The sequence below is a fragment of the Piliocolobus tephrosceles genome, chromosome 14 (genome assembly GCF_002776525.5).
Source record: "Piliocolobus tephrosceles isolate RC106 chromosome 14, ASM277652v3, whole genome shotgun sequence".
In the NCBI taxonomy this organism is placed as follows: domain Eukaryota; kingdom Metazoa; phylum Chordata; class Mammalia; order Primates; family Cercopithecidae; genus Piliocolobus; species Piliocolobus tephrosceles.
The window spans coordinates 32107193-32126665 of NC_045447.1; the positions used below are offsets into that span (position 1 = coordinate 32107193).

At 42.7% G+C, this 19473-nt stretch overlaps 1 protein-coding gene across 2 annotated transcripts in view; it reads right to left on the reverse strand.

Annotated features, from left to right (window-relative positions):
- ZNF462 (zinc finger protein 462) overlaps nt 1–19473 on the reverse strand; it is a 151105-nt gene that overhangs the window by 83984 nt on the left and 47648 nt on the right. Inside the window, exons 2-3 of one of the 2 annotated variants that reach the window (XM_023202278.2) lie at nt 6492–6741; nt 328–5960 (exon numbers count right to left, since the gene is read on the reverse strand). In XM_023202278.2, the coding sequence (XP_023058046.1) occupies nt 328–5960; nt 6492–6711 (5853 nt within the window). In that variant the 5' untranslated portion in view covers nt 6712–6741. The remainder of the gene's footprint in view (nt 1–327; nt 5961–6491; nt 6742–19473) is intronic. The other variant, XM_023202283.2, reaches the window with a different exon arrangement.

Sequence of the window (19473 nt, forward strand, 5' to 3'; positions counted from 1 at the left end):
TGCCTTAGGAAAGAGCGAGCATTGTTGTAAAACTAGGCTTCAAATAAAGCTACTTGGCAGAAAAACATACATAGAAACCACCCCAAACCTCCCCTGGGGAGCCATGGGAGGAGTTAAAGGGAAGGAGGGAGGGGAACGGGACCAAGGAGAGGGATGAGCACAGAATGGGAGATAATCAAGCTCGAAATGTTTAATTGACTTATTGAGCTCTCTGGCAAGCTAAGTCACTAGGATGCCTGCAGCAGTTTGGCTGGCAACGAAGAAGTGCATGTGGGCACCAGTGATGAGAGGCCTCCTGGGGGAAGGGAAATCAAAACATATCCTTACCCTCTCTTGTTTGAAATCTGCAAAAGCACCATCTGCATATTTCTGCTTGCTCAAAAGCTGTTTCCTCCTCTCCTGACGTTTGGCACGCTTCTGGAATTCCTCATTGTGAATGTTCAAGTGTGAGGTCAGCTCGGCTGTGCTTTGCAGTTTGCTATCACAGTGCTTACACTGGTAGGTGGAGTTCTGTAAGCGGGGGCCGTTGCCCAGAATGATGAAGTCCCTCTTTAGGTCCCGACTATGGTGGTCAGTGTAATGCATGCACAGCAGCTCTGCAGTGCTAAAGGACAGCTTGAAGCATTTGATGCAGCGGAACGGGAGCCACTCGATTTCTTGAGCTTCACCCTCCACCTCGGCTTTCTCAAAGCTGCTTCTCTCCTCTTCTTCCATCAGCGTGGGCTTCTCATGCTCATCTGCATAGACGGCCGTGAAGTAGCCCCCCAACTTGCTGGCGTGCTGCTTCTTTGGGAACACCCCTGGGTGGCGTTTCATGTAATGCGACACAATGCCCTTCTTGCTGAACGACTGGAAAGAGCACAAGGAGCACTTTTTCTTCTCCACTGCCCGCCGGAGTTCCTCGCTCAGCTGAGGGGAGTCATCCTTGGGCGGGGATGGGATGATCACTTTGTTGGGCTTGTCGCTGATGGTCCTGGAGGCTGCCAGGCAGTGAGTGTAATACGCATCAATGTCGTGGCGCTTCTGGTAGTGGGCTGCCAGACCTTTGCGGATGGGGTTGGTGTAGGCACACAGGGCACACTTGAAGAGGTTGTTCTTGCCTTCCGGCTGGGCTCGGACATTATTGTGCTTGATGCGGTAGTGCCTGGCGATCCCCTTCCTCGTGGAGCAGAAGTACTTGCAGAGCTGGCACCGGAACACAGTGTGGGAGACCAGGTGGGAGGTAGAGAAGTGAGAAGTGGACACGGGCTCCTCTCCCACCTCCTCCTCAGTGATAGAGATTTGGGAGGGGCTCACTTCAGTGGTCATCTCAGGCTCAAGGGGGACTGGGAGCTTCGGGGGCGACTGGGAAAAGACATCAAATTCAGGCTGATTGTGATACTTCTCGTAGTGGATTTTCAGTTTCTCCAAAGTGCCGTGCGTGTACGGACACAGTTTGCACCGGTAGGCGCCATACCCTTGCTTGAAGATCCTGCTTGTCTCCTCCACGTCGTTCTGGGATATGTCAGCAGACTGCTCTACGTCGTGCACAAAGTCCTCAGCGGTCACCTTGATGGACGGATGTCGCTTCTGGTAGTGGGTCAGGACGCCATGGATGCGGGTGTTGATGTATGGGCAATGCCTGCATTTGTAGACGGCACCTGGGTTGATGTCAATGTCCTGGGCAAAGTCAGCAGCCTTCACTTTCATGCCAGGGTGCTTCTTCCCATAATGGGTGAGAAGACCGTGCAAGTTGTTATACTCAGATTGGCATACTGTGCACTGGTATGGGGTGGAGGATATGGCGGGGTTGGCTGAAGCTAGCTGCAGGCTTTTCTCAGGGGACAGTCTTGCATCCTCTGGACATTCAGCTTCCTGCTCCGGGAGAGGGGTGGGTATACTGTTTTCACAATTCACAGGGCCTGCCAACTCTTCGGATGAAAGAATGGGCTTCTCCACAGCATCTTTCTCCTTGATGATGTCCAGCAGCACTGACTCATCACCATTCATGGCCCAGGGGTGGAACGCTTGGTAGTGATTAGTGATGTCCCAGATGGAGACAGCTTCAAAAACACAGTCCCTGCATCTGTAGGTTTTGGCTTCGGTTGGCATTGTGAGAGAGGGAGGGGATGGGTCTGGCCCAGCCCACAGTTTAGTAGCCATGTAAGTGTAATCAACATAGTGTTCTGGATGTCTCCGTTGGTAATGCAGGAGCAAACCATTAGGCTCCGTATGGGAGTAAATGCACCACTCGCAGTGGTAGCCAGCTTCTATCAAGCCATCCAGAAATGCCCATCGCATGATGGACGTGACTGTGGCTTTTAGGGCAGGGTGGTCTTTCTTGATGTGCTTCCTCAGTGCATAGAAGTAGGGGGAGGTATATGAGCACTGCCTACATTTGAGTGCTCGGAGTTTCGTTTTGTCCCGCTCCAGGTTAGAGGCGGAGACAAGCACGCAGCTGGCAGGCTTCTTCTGATTTCGGTCGCAGAGGCTTCGAATGGTGGCTGTATGCTGCCGGATCACATCTGCGTTGGCCTTGAAGTCCCGGTGCTTCTTCTGATAATGAATGAGTACCCCTTTGACCGTCCGGTTCCCATAATCACAGTGCTGGCAAAAGAACATCTCATTCTCCACAGGAGGGCCATCTCTCTCAGAACTGCTTCGGTTCAGCTGTTGCATGGGGGCGGGTGGCCGGGGGGAGCCTTGGGGCCCTTCGACCCCTCTCATCATTGCAGCTGTGGGAGGAGCCTGTCTGATATATTTGGCAGTAACCTTTATTTCTGGGTGTCTTTTCTGGTAGTGGACAAGCACTCCCACAACTGACCGATTGCTGTAGGAACAGTGTTTGCAGTAGTAAAGCTCAGTACTGAGGTCTGGTGGCGGGGGTTGTGGGGGGGGTGGGGAACCCATGTTGGACATTTTGGGAGACATTGGAGCACCCACCTCAAATGATAATTGAGAAAGGGCAGAGCCCCTGTCCACAGACACCATTCGCATAGTTTTCTGGATCCTAAAGTAGGAAGCCTTTTCTTCGGGGTGTTTCTTCTGATAATGAACCAAGACAGAATGCATGTTGGGGCTTGCAAACGAACAAACATCACAATCATAAACAACAACAGTGTTGACCAAAGGGTCCTTCTGATTTTCACATTCAGGAGTAAAGGTCTTGGAAGGAGTGTTTTTGTTGAACGTAGCTGGCAAACCACCACCACGAGCCACAGGCGTGGAAGTCGCCATGTTCTTGGGAGCTGAATTCAGAATCTCCCTCAGGGTCTGGGATTCCGTATTCAGCCCTTCCTGCTGCTCCACGACATAGCTTGAAAATATCATCGCATTGTTGATCTTCACCGTGGGATGCATTCTTTGGTAATGTGGCATCAGGCTTCTAACATTCGGGCTCGTGTATGAACAAAACCGACACCGGTAGATCAGGTCCGAGTGATCGAAGTTGAGTACATTCATGGCTTCTGGGTGGTGTTCACCATAATGCTGCTGGAGATCTTCGAAGTTGGTGTAATCAATGTAGCATTCCAGGCACCTGTACACTGCACTGTGATCGTTGGGGTCCAAGATGTACCTAAAGCTGAATTTAATGTACGGGTGCATTCGTTGGTAGTGGGTGCTAACACTCCGGGCAGATTTGTTGTTAAAGTCACAGTGTTTACAATAGTAAAGCCTTCCAGAGTCACCAAAGTCTGTGTTTTCATTATTGTGCTCGGTCCCATAGATGGGAGTTTGGGTATTCAGCAGAGCAGTATTGGAAACTTGGTGATCTTTCAAGTTTGTTGAGGAGCCGTAATAATCCTCTTCATCTTCAGAAAGGGTGAGCTCAATCTCAGCCCCATTGGTGGCATTGTAATCATGGGTGATGTTTCTGAAGTTGGGCTCCTTCTGGGGCTCACTGGTATCTCTTGCCCATATCTGTTGGGCAGAAAAGGAAGTAGGAACCTCTATGATGGGTTCTGTCGGCTCTTCCTCCCTGTCCAACTCAACCTCTATCTCGACTTCGTTGTCTTCCTCTTCCTCTTCATCATCCTCAACATTGATCACTGCATCTTCCTGCTGTTTGGTTTGGTTAATTTTGCTCTGAAGGTTGCTTGCTATCTCATCAATCCTGGTTCTCTTCTTCACGGGTGACAAATCTAGAGGAAAGTCATTGGCGAGCTTCCTAGAGGCCTTAGCTACAAAATTGTTCTTGGAGGACAACCCAAGAATTGAGGTCTGACTTTTCTTCACAGTGTTGCTGGAAGAGGGGTGGCTGTCTGTCTCATTTTCCAATGGTAGGCTTGAGGGCTGCCCCTCGAATTTTGGCAAGTTGTCACAGAATGAATGTTTATGCTGCTGATGGACTCTTAGCCCTTTCAGAGTTGTGGTGGAGTAATTACACATGGTGCATTTGTATGGGTGCAGAGGTGCGGCTTGTGTGGGTGGCTGTGGCTGCTGCGTTGGTGGTGGCTGTGTTTGTGGCTGGGATGGCACCTGATGTGGTGGCTGCAGCTGTGGTGGCTGTGGCTGCTGCAGTGGCTGTGGTTGTGATGGTGGTGGTGGTGGTGGCGGTGGTGGTGGTTGCGGTGGCTGTTGCTGCTGCAAGGGATCCAACATGACTCCTGACTTTCTACCATTGATGCTTGAGCTCTCATAAGACACCACACCTTCATTCAGTGAGGATGAAATGCTTTCACTCTGGGAATTCACAGCATCCCAATCTGACGTTGTACCCGTGTGACACTGTTTGTGAGCCCCAAGTTTCAACGAGCTCTTGCAAGTAAACGGACATTCGTCACATTTGTAGACAGCTGTCTTTCCAGATAAGTGGATGTTTTCTATGTGACGAGAGATGCTACGTCGATGCATGGTGAGGAAAGGACAAAAGGGGCACTGGAACCTATTCATGAATCTTCTAAATGGAATCCCCTTGGTCTCCAATAATTTGTTGCCATCTGAGCCCATCAGCTGCTCTGCAGACAGGCCTGATGTCTGGTGATCCATAGCACTTAAACCATTCTCACTGTCTATTTCATTTAACTCTTCATCAGAACTAGAGTCATTTAGCATGCTATTAGTTTCCAGGTCAGCAGAAGAATTGGTCATGTCAGTCATTCCATAACGGGATCTCTCTGCCAAGTTAACTAGACCAGAATTGTGAGGTGACTTCGGCTTCATCTGAGGGTAAGACATGGGCGAAAACTTGGAAGCTGAAGAAGAATTGGGTCTCATGATGGAGTTGCCCATGGAGCCCCTGAAGTTGGAGACGGTAGTATTGGGTATCTCCCGGCTTGCAGCATTCATGGTCAGATAGGTGGAGTTGGAAGTGGGGCTGGGGGCACTCTTGTTCGGCACATCAGGTAGATTAGTTCCTTCTTGTTGCTGTCTGAGACTGGAAAGGATCTTGACCATACTGCGGTGTTTCTTCATCATGTGGTCACACCAGCGTTCTCGGCGGGGGGTCTGGTAGCTGCACCACTCACAACAAAAGTTGCCTCGAGATTTGGTCAAAGGCTTCACCATAGACTCTAAGATGCTGCGCTCCACAACCTCTGCTGGCAGTTCCTTGCAGGGGTCCTGCAGGGATATGGGCGGAACCACAGGGTCTGGCATTGGAGCAGGAGCAGGTGGGGGAGCAGTGGTCTCCTTCAAATTGTTTTTGTGATACATCTTCTGATGCTTAATTATTCTTGCCCTTCTTGGTGACTTGTATGTGCAAAACTGGCAAGAGAAGACCTTTCCAAATCCCTCGTGCATCATGATATTATAATTTAAGGATCCCGGGACAGGGGGTCCTGATGAACTCCCTTCAGCTTGAGCTCCATGGACCTTTCTAGTGTGTTCTATGAGGAGGTTTTTTGACCTGAAGTAGCGTACGCAGAACTTGCATTGAAAAAACTTGTTTGTTGGTTTGGGATTAGCGGCAATATGATGACCATAATATCCTGGACTGTGGCCATAGTAACCTCCGGTCCCCAATGCAGTTGCATTTTGACCTAAAGAAAAAGCATAAGGAAAGTGACAAAGCAAAAGACAATTAAGATATCTAATCATGCAAATCAGTATCATTCCAATTATTCTTCATTACTAAACATCACATGCAAAAGGCCTGAAGTCTCAAGATGAGGCCTTGAAGAGTATTGACAAAGCATCAATGAAGATACCCGTACTGCACCTTCTCATGGATAAAGATGCAGGGTACAGCTTTAGGTATTCTCCTCATCTCCATAAATGAGCCACACAGCTATAAAAATACAAGTTTCATAAATTGTACTACTTTTTCTAGAACTTTCCAAGCTACTACCTTGTTCTCCAAATTAAAAAAGTAGGATATATGAGGAAGCTTTTGAAAGGATAACAACCTAAGATACTCAAGAAGAGATACATAATGCCCAAACCACAAAAATGGCTAGCAAAGCACAAGAAATTCTGCAGAAGCCACATATATTAAGAACCATGGCTACAGGCTAAAAGGAAACAAGAGCAATTAAAATACATTGGCTGTGCCAAGTTTAGTATAGATTTACCTGATAAATCTTCTGCAATGGCAAATTCATCCTTTATAGAAGAAAACTCCACCTCTGTCTGATTACTGGCATTCATGGACCCGCATCGTGGCTCATTCACATTGTCCTCAGCAACATCAGTTGGCTGCAGAAATGCCGTGTGGACATCCTGAATGTGTGCCTTGAGATCTTCATAAGACGGGGCTCTGAAATCACAGCCATCACACTGAAGCACCTCCATGATCTGGGTCTACCCTCTCACATTAGGAACCTGTGGCAGAAGTCAGAACAAAACATCTTAAGGAATGCACTAATCGCATACCTCGAGCTGATGGGGCTATATATCCATTAATGGGAAAAAATTCCAGTATCAGTAGATTTCTTATTGGACTTTGCCAATTGGAACATTGGCTAAAGAGAGGCAATCAGACATAATGGAGATGATGTCCTTGACCTCATAATTTCAAAGAAGGAAAAACACCAGATAAACATTTTCTAGCATGATATGTCTTCCAATGCCATTTGTCAAGGAAACGTTTAGTACTTCAAAAGTTTCAGAAGTTTCTGAGCTTCTCCACTGAATCCAAATTTCTTGGTAACTTAATGTTGGCTTTGGTTCTGCCTTGGACTCATTTTCTTTTTAAATTGGAGCCACCTCAAAAGAAGAGGATGTCCACACAGAAGAAAGGGAAAATTTCAACCTTCATTGGCTGTTTATTTAGTTATTATTACCTTGGTGTCTTGTCACCAAATAGTGAAATAGTATTTAAATCTTTGGAGTGGAGGTAGAGCATTTTTACTGTAGCTTCCCTTATTTTAATAACTTTGCTGATATTGGGGTGCACCTCTATTTCCTCCCTTCTCCAAATAGTTTACTTGTGGGTTTTTTTTTTTTTTTCCATGAGCTAAATGACTATTTGCTCTTTTACTACCTACCAATTATAACCTAACAGCTTCTTCAATCTAATTAGGTCATAAAATATTTCTCATGAGGTTTTCAAACAACCAACTTTGGATGACAATCCAGTGTCTGTTTAAAGTTGCACCTTGGCACCTCGATTTGCATGAAGACAACAGAAACTTGCATTTTTGAAGAAGGGCTTCTAAGTCCTGACTTTATCTTTTTCCACTTCTTTCCTTTACAACCATGAAGTGCATACCTGGATGCAAAAAGCTGTGAACCTGCCATGGAATAAATCAAAACTTGCCCAGCTACCTTCATTCTGCTATTTACTGTGTGACTGAAATATACAGAAAGCTACACACTAACTCAATGGAGAGTCCCACCATCACGAAGTCAAAAATATATTACAAAGGTAAAGTCCTTCCTATCTTAATGTATATTCTAAGTTGAGATACCCTGTTATTGTCTTAATGAGTAAGTTGCTTCATTAAGATCATCACAAAGTCTACTGAGTCATTATAATCTAGAACCAGATGTCCAAGAACTAATGCTGTAGCCAATGTATTTTATGATGTAATACTCTATACTTTTACTGTAAAAGATAAATTATTTCTGCAGGAAAAAAAAGGTCCAGTAATAATATATTAATGTAGTGAAAGGAGCCATCACACAAGGATTTTCTATCAAAGAATGCTCCTCCTGATCGCATGCTAAAATAACTTCTGGCGAGTCCAGTTCTGGACAGACTGAGCTTGCAGAGTGAGCCACAGATATTTACCTCCTCTTCTTTCACCCAGCAATTTATCCTTTTTCAATAAACATTGAACTGTGCACCAGACTCTTTTCAGCTAAGTCTCAATATTCCAAATACACAAGCTTTTATGTCTAAGCAACAACCCAAATTGTGTGGAAGAGGTTGCTATCAGCTCTGGATCAAATTACAGCAGTCACTGAGGCCCCACCCCACTTCTCCTTTCGCACAGTCCATTAGACCTGAAAACAAATTTTTCCATGGTGCAGACAACTCCTGCATTTAGAACACTTCACAGAAAAAAGCAGATCATCCAGTGTGCACTCCCCATCCCCCAAGCTTAGTCCTTTCATCTCAGCCAAACAAGCCACAGCTCTGCTGAATGTGTTTATCACACTTTCAAGAGATATGAGCTCCTGCGTCACTGAAGCTCTAAGACTCACTAAGCTGCCCTAGTCCTCTGAGCTTTAGGGGCAGCCATTTTAGCTCAGAGCTTCTCCTCCGTGCACAACATGGCTTCTCCTGGATTCTGCTAGGCTAACAATCAGAAATGAATGCTAGAAGAGCAGGCTGGGCTCCTCCTATGCTCTTCTCTTCCCAACAAAGAATTAACTGTTTTCATTTCTCTTCGAAAAGCAGCACCTTTCTCCTCCTCAAATGTCATTCACCAAGATCTCCAAAGGTTCTTTTATTCCATGATTGATATGCTGGTTTGTTAGTCCCAGCAGAGCCCTGGTCAGAGGAGGATGACCCTGGGCCAGATCCTGTTCTACACCAGGATTTAGGGGTGCAGCAGGGGGACCTCCAGAATGCCTTGACTTCTTGGAAGTCGTCCTTCCACACACAGAAGACATACCATCCGACTCTGCTTGCCAGATTCCAAAGTCTAATGACCTTTGTTAATCACCAGCCAGTCTGTCTGCATCAGCAGACCCTGCCAACAGACACACCCTTCAACACAAAGGCTGTAGCTATTCCTTTTAAAGGAGGTTCTCTGAAAGCTCCATTGTGTAGCAGAGAGGAAAACAAAATCTTTTCCCTTCAAAACTTCAAGCCTTTAGAAATAATGCAACAAAAGGCTTTCTGCTGTGTGTCTTTTGGAAAGTTTAAGCCTGATTTGCACAACACCAACAAAAGTTACGGCTCTGCAGAAGGAAAGCAGGGCACCTTCGGCATTAAGTCATTCACCTAGAGATGAAATTCATCTCTCTATGTAGTTCTCTAATATCTTGGTGTCTTCTGAAGCTATTATCAAGGATGCTAACTCCACTGAACACAAACATAAACTAACAGTCTCCTTGTTCTGCTACAAAGGAGATTAAAGGGTTATGAGATCAGAAAAAGAGCCACTGATTTGGAAAAAGAAGAGATGATGAAAGTGATTTCCTAATTGGTTCTAGCTTTCATGTTGTTGCAGCCTCTGCCTCAAAAATAGCTCAGAGCCTTAGAAGAGGTTAATCTCCAGGCCACTGAGAGAACCAGCATCAGGTAGAGCTGAATGGCCTTCAATTTCATGTCTGCACCAAGTAATGAAAGGAGGATGTAGCCTACTTTGAAAGCCATCTTGCCTTTGTGTACACATTTCTCCTGAAGACGCTGACAGAAGAAGAAAACAGAAGTTGCTGGCATGGCCCAGTCAAAGAGATAGAAACTTGATATGTTTATGAGACGGTACATGGGCACATGTGCAAAAAGTGACAGCAAGTGGAGGAGAAGGGAGTAGGGAAGGACAGAGACAAAAACACAATGGACATGAGGATGACCCATTCATGTTTTTGCAGCAGATGGTAATCCTCTAAGAAACCACAACCGAGAAAAAAAAAAAAAAAAGGCAAGAAATAAGCTCTGCATATCTATTTCATCAATCCCGAAGAGCAGCAACCCTAAGAGGCTAACCTAGTCACTGATCTGCTATAAAATTATGATTTTAAGTTAAAAGCTTTGATCTCATATCTACTTACTTCATTTAATAATACTATGATGATGAAATTAGCAATATTTTTTCTCACCAAAATCAGCAAACTCAAAAGTAAAAGAGGAAGTTTCTCAACTAACTAAAAAGAGTCTATTTCAAAAGGTCTTGAGATGAATCTGCAAATCGAACAAGCACCCTGTCTCTACCCCAGATATATGTCCAGGTCCTTCAAGGTCAAATAGGCCTCAGATGCCTAGACTTTAAACACCACCCATCATGATCCCTGCAAGGTGAACACAGATTCATTCTATAGTAACTGGCACCTAATGTGACTGGTGCTCCTAACATGAAATCCCTAGACTATCCTAATTAGTCACTGCCTTTAGTACTACTTACTTGTTGCTGATTTGTTCAGTTTGTATTTACAGTTTGAGGATTTCAAAATGTGGGGTTTTGACGGGGAAACCCAAAATCCAATTGTTTATGTTCGACAAATTCTTGAAGATATAAAGAACCAGAGATGATGTCAAAGATTTGAAACATATATACAGAAATGAGGAAAAGCAAACTATGGACAAAGCCTGCTCATTTTCAATCTTAAGAACACCAATTTTAATTTATACCTCCTGCCCACCTACTTTCTGTGCTCAGAATTCCAGGGATCCATTATGCCTCAGTTTTCCTTCTTGTGAAGGAGGAAGGAGACAAACCACAGCTTCATCGTTCATCCTTCCAACTCACTGCTCGGACGTAACTGGAGCGGGCAGGTGTTGACATTGTGTAGCATTCTTCAGGCCCGCCACCATCACTTGGTCCAGGTCAGCTTGGCAAACACTGTTCTTTAGTTTGAGGGCCCAGGAGCATAAATGTGGTCCTCAAGTCAAAATCCCAGCTGTCTTCAGGAAGTGATCAAATTAAAAGGCATAGGCCTTGCCTGGATCTAACCTGTTCTCTGACTGAAGGACTGCAGCCCAGAAATAAAGCTGTGAAGCACCACAGCCATGTGATTCAGTAGCAACTAATTATAACCTTCAAAGCCTTTGAGAAATAGAACCAGAAACACCATAAGGTGCTTTTCCTCTGTCCACTCCAGAAACCTAGTTTCATTTATAAGACAGTAAACTTCCCAGTTCTCCTCAATCATAATTCTAATAAAAGGCTCTCATTAGCACCTGTTGTTTGAACTTTTCTTAGTTTTCTTTCTTATGAATGGAAAAACCAATTATCCAAGGACAGGTAATAGAATACATAAATTCTGGAATAGTTCAGCTAGAAAAACAGAAAAATCAAGAAACTAAAGATCATTCTAAAAAATATATTTGCAGATCAGAAACTGTTGATATGCTGAGGTCAAAGAGTTGTGACGTGTATTGGGAAGTTAATATTTTTAATTGCAAGCCCCAGGACCTTAAGATGAAATATTTCTTTTTTAAAAAAGGTACTAGTAAACTTGTAAATGTTGGGTTGCTATTCTTAGCAACAAGGGGAGTTCTATATCACTACTAATCATTTACACTTATTAAGGCTGAAGTGAAAGTTCTAATAATTTAATAATCATTTAAAGCATCTTTCCAAAGAGTAATGAACTGAAAAGTTGAGGTGAAATCTTTTTCAGGAACAGTAGTTATGGAATCAAAACTACAAATGCAAATACAGAATGTCCAAATATATATATATACACACACACATAATTATATATATATAATTAATTACATACATATATATGTAATTAATTTTCTTGATTTAATTTTAACTCATATATGGGCATATGCCCTTCAAATTTAACAAGAGTGGGGCAGAATCAGTTCTTTTCTGAATAAATACAAATGACATAGGTACTATCTCCATGTTATAGTGTAAAAAAATAAACCAGCAGGCCAGGCACAGTGGTTCACACCTGTAATCCCAGCACTCTGGGAGGCCAAGGCGGGCAGATCACGAGGTCAGGAGTTCAAGACCAGTCTTGCCAAGATGGTGAAACCCTGTCTCTTCTAAAAATAAAAAAAAATTAGCCGGGTGTGGTGGCGGGCGTCTGTAATCCCAGCTACTTGGGAGGCTGAGGCAGAGAACTGCTTGAACCCAGGAGATGAAGGTTGCAGTGAGCCAAGATCGTGCCACTGCACTCCAGCCTGGGTGGCACAGTGAGACTCCGTCTCAAAAAAATAAAATAAAATAAATAATAAACCAGCAAAATAAACCAACAAGCAACTTCCAACAACAAGCTACCTCCAACAATCCCATAGCATTTGGTACTATTATAGATTCTGGCTCACCATGTGGTCTTCAAATGTCCTATCAAATGTTTATACTGTTTGCTACATGATCTAAGCAGTTCTGTGTACTCTTGGCAATTCACCACACTAATGAAAGGTTTAACATATCAAGGAGGATAAATAATTAAGGAATTCAGAAGGGAGACACAGCTGTTCTTCAAAACCAAATTTTCAGAAGAGAAAGGATTAATTTGCAATCACATATGTAACCTCCAATATGAGACTGAATTTAAATAGTAGCAGGGAAATACCATGAGACCAAGTCCTGCCAATGCATGTGGCCTCTGTTGTATACAGTTGGCCTGGTCCATCTGTGGGACCTTGTACATAAGCACAAAGTCTGAAACAGGCAATTTGCAGATTAATAACCCAGTCACCTACTGGCCAAGGATGCTAGCCTTCAGGTTACTTTTTATTTTAGGTTCGCTCTCCTGCACAAAGTGTTTAAGTACTACAGAGTATGCTAGAGTACTATTTCTTAATAGATACCTTTGGGATCATCATTAAAATGAAATGAGCATCTAGGGATGTAATCCAAGTGGCTAAAAATGTTGGATATGTAAATAAGAAGTGATTCTGACCGAGTGACTTGTTATGAAAGCAGGTAGTGAGTGTCTCATACAGAAAGAGATACTACATACCTTCTGGAGAATTCATGCATTCCTTTGTAATGATATAAGGCTAATTGAGGCCAACAGGCCAATAGGCAGTCTGCCAGCTCTCCTGTCCGTAGAAAAGGAAGCGTGTGATTTGAATAAGGAGATAAAAGGAGAGAAGGGACAAGAAAAGAAAGGGAGGAAGCAGGCTGATATCTCAGTAGCTTTAGACTTCATTGTCTGTAAAGGGGAACTTGCAGTTCACTGGATAATTCTAATTCTGAGAAGCGTCTTGACAATTTTCTTGAGATGTGGTTTAGAAACAAAACAAAACAAAATGAAGATGCCTCCCCCTCACTGAAATTCTCAAAATGCAACCATGATAAATGAGATTCCAGCTCATCATGTCCTTTCAAATGATGGGAACCCATTCTTGGTGTCCTAAGAATGAGTAAGTGAGAAATAATAAGTATTGAGGAATTCTCTGAAATGTCATGGGTTCACCAGGAAGTTCCTTGGAAACTGCAGCTGTTCTTGCCCTTGTACTTAGAACAAGAGATAACTGATTTCTTCCCTCCAGAGCTAAACCTCGCCCAAACAGCAGAGACAGAAAATCACGGTGTTGCTTTATCGACTCTTCAGAATGCTAGCTGGGTTTCTACCAACACTTTTCACACAAGAACTCTCATTATAAAAATTGTAAAATTAAAGGGAAGTTGCAGATATGCTGCTGGGTCTTCATTACAGAACTGATTAAGACGCAGAGTAAGCAGAAGCTGCAGTAAAAGTCATCTTCCACATCATGAAAGACCAAGATGTGAATTGAGAACTTTCCCTGGGGGCTGGTCAGCCTGACTGACCTTGGGTCTTGCGTGTGTCTTCATGGCCCCAAGAGTTCCTGGCTCACAAGATTCAGTTAAACATACCAAGTCTCAATTCTGCAGATTCAGTGAATGAATCCAGAAACCATTTTTAACAACTTACCTTGTTTTCTATTACTATGCAAAGAAAAAAAATGATATATGGCCATTGACTTGTGGAGGGTGTGAGGAAGTTTTGCTGAAATAACTTCTTTTATCTGGGGAAAATCTCAATCTAATCTCCCCGAGACTTGCTCACTTTTGTGTGCTCATGATTTGCTCAAAAAATTCAAACAATTCACTCCTTTAGATGAGAATGATTCTGAGCCTGTCTCCATCAGTGGCAGCCTCTGATGTAATAACCCTTCCAGTCTATTTTCTTATAGCAGACAAAACTGATTACCTAAGCCTGGCACTTGAATCTGTCTGTCTGTGTGTCTTTCTCCAAACCATGGTTTCTAATATAGCTACCCTGTGAGGATAAAGTCCTAAACTGCCTACTTTCTGAAAAGGCAAACAGTGCCTGAGCCTATGTAGACCATATATGCTTTCAAGTCCTCCTACTCAAGGGGACTGTGATTTTTTTTTTCCTCCTCTTGACTTCTACCTGTAGCAGAAGCCAATAAAAGGCTGTCCTTCTCCATTAACAAACTAACCAACTGGCTCATTCAGATCCATTAGTTTTCCTACCCTTGCTTCAACAAATTAATGCAACCTTATAGCAGGAAAAAAACATCGTATGTGTTTCCATATGGGAGTGGAATATACCCGCAAATTAGAAATTTTCTAAAAATGAAAGCTAAGAAATTTCTTTTCTCTTGCAATCCCCCATATACTTTTAGTAAGTAAGTTTATTCCTAAAAATTCCTACATCCCAAGAACCGAGTGGAAAGCTTAGACATTTGTCCACCAACACAACAGTAGACTTTATTATCAGGGGAAAACACTACAGTGCTCAGTTAAGGAGCCAAGCCTCACATTCCATAAATCCTTAATGATAAATCCCACTTTTGCCCAAAAAAGTAAGGTTTTTCAGCATATCCACTGTTGAGCTATTTAAAAAACAAAAGACAAACAAACAAAAAAAGGCATACAGAAATGCCTATCTAGTCAATTAAGGAATTTGTTCTCAGGTCACTAAAACCAAAAAGTGACAGTAGGTATGATGTCTCTCTGCCTGCCATCTTCACCTTGAGAACAAGTCTTTTGAGGCCCTTACTTTGATCATTTTGCTAAATGAAGAGATTAGATCATGATGTTCAACCTTTTTGTGCAAAGGACCTGTTTTACAAGATTTTCCTCTCATATTTTGTAAGATTTTTTTTCCTGATTAAATTCCCTTACATTTTATTATTCAGAGACATATAAATGCCAACCTTCATGTGACTGCCTTCTTATAAATTAAATCCAGGGGCTTTCCTTGACAACTCTATTTAAAGTTAGCCACCACTCCCAACCCCTACAAAATCTATAAAATTGAAATCCCTACTCACAACACCAACCCACACACACAGTTTCTCTCTACTGCAATACACTACTTTATTTCCTTCACTATTGGCATGACGCTTGTTTGTCTGTGGTCTTTTCTTCCCACCAGAACACAAGTACCCTAAGAAGGAGTCTAGATCTGTCTGGCTTACATTGGGATCTTCAGCCCCAGGAACACTCAGTGTACTCAACAGGTACTCAGAAATATGTGTTGAATGAAGGAAGGAACAAACAAATGAACTAGAGCTTCTGAGTGATAGGATTCCAACCAATCAAAAAAGATTGATCATGAGTGTTAGATTACTAACCCTGTGTTGTCATAATGCAGTAGTTCCAACCAGGGGTAATTTTATTCCCCACTCGCCCCAACTTGGGGCCGCTTGGCAGTATCTGCAGGCAGTTTTAGTTATCGTACCCAGCATCTGTGGGTAAAGGCTGGGGATGCTGCTAAGCATTCTACAATGCACAGGACAGCCCCCACAACAAATAATTATCTGGCCTCAAATGTCAATAGTGCTGAGACTGAAAACTAAATGATCTCCAGGTATTTTCATTCTCTGCATATAACCCACCTGTCTTTAGAGGCCCTTCATGGGGTCTTCAATGGGGAGTCTCTGGATCCTTAGAGGGTCAACAAGTTCTCTCCCAAGTCCAAGATTTTATAATTCTATGATTTTAAATGATCTTAGCAGCCCTCATACTATATGATATCATGAGTTTTCAGTTTTATTTTTCTAATTTGGGTATCTTACCAAAAATCTTTTCAGAAAAAAAAAAAAAATCCAAGGTGAATGTATGTGATTGGTCTTTCCTACTGATACAGCCCTTGCACCCAACTAGGGCAATTGATAATCCTGTGGGTTTGTAAGGGGCAAATGTCATTAAAAATGATCAAGTCAGCTGGGCACAGTGGCCTTTGCCTGTAATCCTAGCACTTTGGAAGGCTGAGGCAGGCAGATCACTCGAGGTAGGGAGTTTGAGACCAACCTAGCCAACATGGTGAAACCACTTCTCTACTAAAAACACACACAAAATAATTAGCTGGGCTTGATGGCAGGCGCCTGTAATCCCAGCTACTCGGGAGGCTGAGGCAGGAAAATTGCTTGAGCCTGGGAGACAGAGGTTGCAGTGAGACAAGATCATGCCACTGCACTCCAGTCTAGGTCACAGAGCGAGATTCTGTCTCAAAAAACAAAACAAACAAACAAAAATGTTAAGTTCTTAGCATGTGGCCTCTGACTAAAATTTCTGTGAAAAACAATGCATATGTTCTCCTCTCCAATGTGTAAAATCATCTTCTTTCAAAGTGACAGGGCCCCAGGCTACTATAAGTCACTCTTCAGAGGATAAGTAATGTGTTTTTTTTTTTTTTTATTCTTATATCCCCAGGGCCTGGCATAGGTCTGGCTTTGATGAGATTTATGCTATGAGTACTAACTGTATGCATGCCTGCTTTCCAGGAGAAAATTAACCAGTGGTACCAAATCGAACTAAATGTTCAAGAACCTAAGGAATTCCAGAGAGCATTCATGAACAGCAAAACAAAACAAAACCTAATGCTTATGAAGCTAATGAAGCTACATCGCAGTGGTTAGCCGACTACTGGGAAACTAGCAATTCTAAGTCTCCACTAGCAATTCTAAGTCTCCACTTATCCATGAGTTTTAAATAAATGACCATCCTCCTTTTCCTCATCATCCATGGAGAAGCTGCCTCTGGCTGCATTGTTCTACCTATGTGTTTATAACACTGCTAAGCTACCCTGAACTGATGTGACACCTGGAGTCATCACCTGACTACACTTGAGACCATTTGGTTGCCTTCCCTCCACAAAGCCTTTTTTATTCTTGTTTGCAAAGAATCCTGGAAAGCCTGAGGAATAATTCTGTCCTATAGCTCAAAACTGTATAAACATTTTCAGTGGAGGGAGTATAACAAAATTAGGTAGAAACAGAATTTTTTCTTCTTAGCCTCCCTGAAAGATACTGAAACAATATTATTTGTGCCTTCCTTAAGTCAAAGAGAAGACTCTACTCTAAAAGTTAACCATCAATAGGTTCATCGTGTCCAGTGGAGAGGAGATCTTAAAGACCAGATTTCAGAATAAACACAAGTATCTCCTCTACCCTGAATTCACACCCAGGAGAGTAACTGAAAAGGTACAAAATCCATTTTTTGCAGTTTGACTATTCAGAGAACTTCTTAGGCATGCAAGCAGTGTGTTTATACTTTGGAAACACATTTGGAAGACTGAAAGTTGCTGACAAAGGTATACACAGAAGAACAAGAGCTATAACACTGAATTATCTTTAGAATCCAACCTCATGGAGTCAGAACAAGGTTATGTAGTAGCTTTATGCCTGCCAAATATACCCCACGAGAAACATTGTCTTGTTTCTTATGGAAAATGTGCACTGCCAACAAAGTCACTGAAGAGGCTAGCTGAACGAGCCTTAGGAGGATCTGGACATAGCAGGGTCGGTTCATGTAAAATGGAAAGGAGAAGAGTAGTCAGCCTTACAAATGTCTGTCAAAAAAAGCCAGCCTCTTTGGTGGCACACCTAGGGAGTGTCTCAGACTAATGATACCAGAATATTGTTGATACTGGATTTCGCTTCAAATTATATACTGCATTCTGAAACCAACTGCAACTTGGAATATTTTTCTCTCTTTACTAATATATTAATTTATCTTTATCCTTTATTTCTTTATTCATCTAACTTTATTCCTAGAGGGTATCTATATCCATTTGTTGGATATTTAAAAAATCTAAATGTATCAGAAAGTCTAGGAATCATCTTTAACTTTTAAAATATCTCCCCTAAGGGTCTCTTAGAAGAGTCTGTTACCATTCTGAAGAGAATAGCTTAGAAATCAGGAAGATGTTGAGATCTCTATGTTTGTTCACGGTTTTCCTCTATGTAGAACACCTTTACCTGCTTTTGAAAGGTCTAAGTAATCCCCACCCTTTAAGACAGTGGTTCTCAAAGTCTAATCCCTGGACCAGCAGCACCAGCATCACCAAAGAACTTGTTAGAAATGCAAATTATTGAGTTCCACCCAAGACCTGAATCAGAAACTCTGGTGTTGAGGTCCAGTAATCTTTTTTACATATTCTCAGGGTGAATCTGAGGTCCAAGCAAGTTTTAAGACCAAGCTCAAGTTTTCCTTCCTGTATGAAACAGTCCCTGAGACCACCAGCTAGAACAGTGAGCATTCCCTGCTCCACTGCATTGGAGCCCTACTTTAAAATGCTGCTAACTGGCTGAATGCAATAATAACCATGCAGTCCTTGAAGAGCACAGGAGACAACTACTGCTTGCAAATATTTAACTTCTTGTTTGGGAATTAATGAGAAAATACTAAGTTGCAGACCCAGCATCAGAAACTAACACGAGTACACTCATAAAAGACAATTACTTGTCTTGAAAGAATGAAGACTGTGGCTACTGCAGGTGCTGACACTGATACCCATCTCCCTTAAAAGCTTCAGAAAGGTTCATGACATGGTGTCCTTGGTATTTCTAAATCAGGACATGGATCCACAAAGGAAAGAATCAGGGTATTTTACCTGGAAAATACTAAGAGTTTGGGTAAATCCTCAGGATCCTAGACTCTTCCATGACAGGAAGTTTTCATGATAAATAAAATCTTATTAGAAAATACCTCCAAGCTTAGAGTGGTCATTTGATTGTTGCCCTAAAGCTATACTGCAGGGCTAACCTCTCAGTTAAGAACCAACATCTGAAGACACCGATGTGTCTGGAAATTCCTCAAAAGAAGGATATATGCTTTAGGCTAACCAAAGAAATTTCCAGAAAAAAAGGATGGCTAATTGTCTCACACTGCTAACAAAGGCTTGGCTAGGGAAAATAAAAGACAAAACATACAGTTTGGCCACACCCAACCAATAAACTTACATGACCCTTGAATCAAAAGCAAGACTTAAAACTTAGAATCATGAAGTTCAGAGAGAAAAATTCAACGGTGTCCGTCCCAGGAACCTAGCCAGAACCCTTCTAAACTGCTGAAGGACTACCGAAGCAAGTCAAGCCATCAAGACACCAACTCAGGTTCTAAAAGCAGAATTAAGCAGGGCTTGAGGAGGGGATTTAAAGAGATGTTTCTCTCGTGTTTTGAGGGCCAAGAAAAAGTTCTGCTAGTTATGCCCCGAAGATAAATGAGTTATTAAAAAAAAAAAAAAAAAAACTAAGAC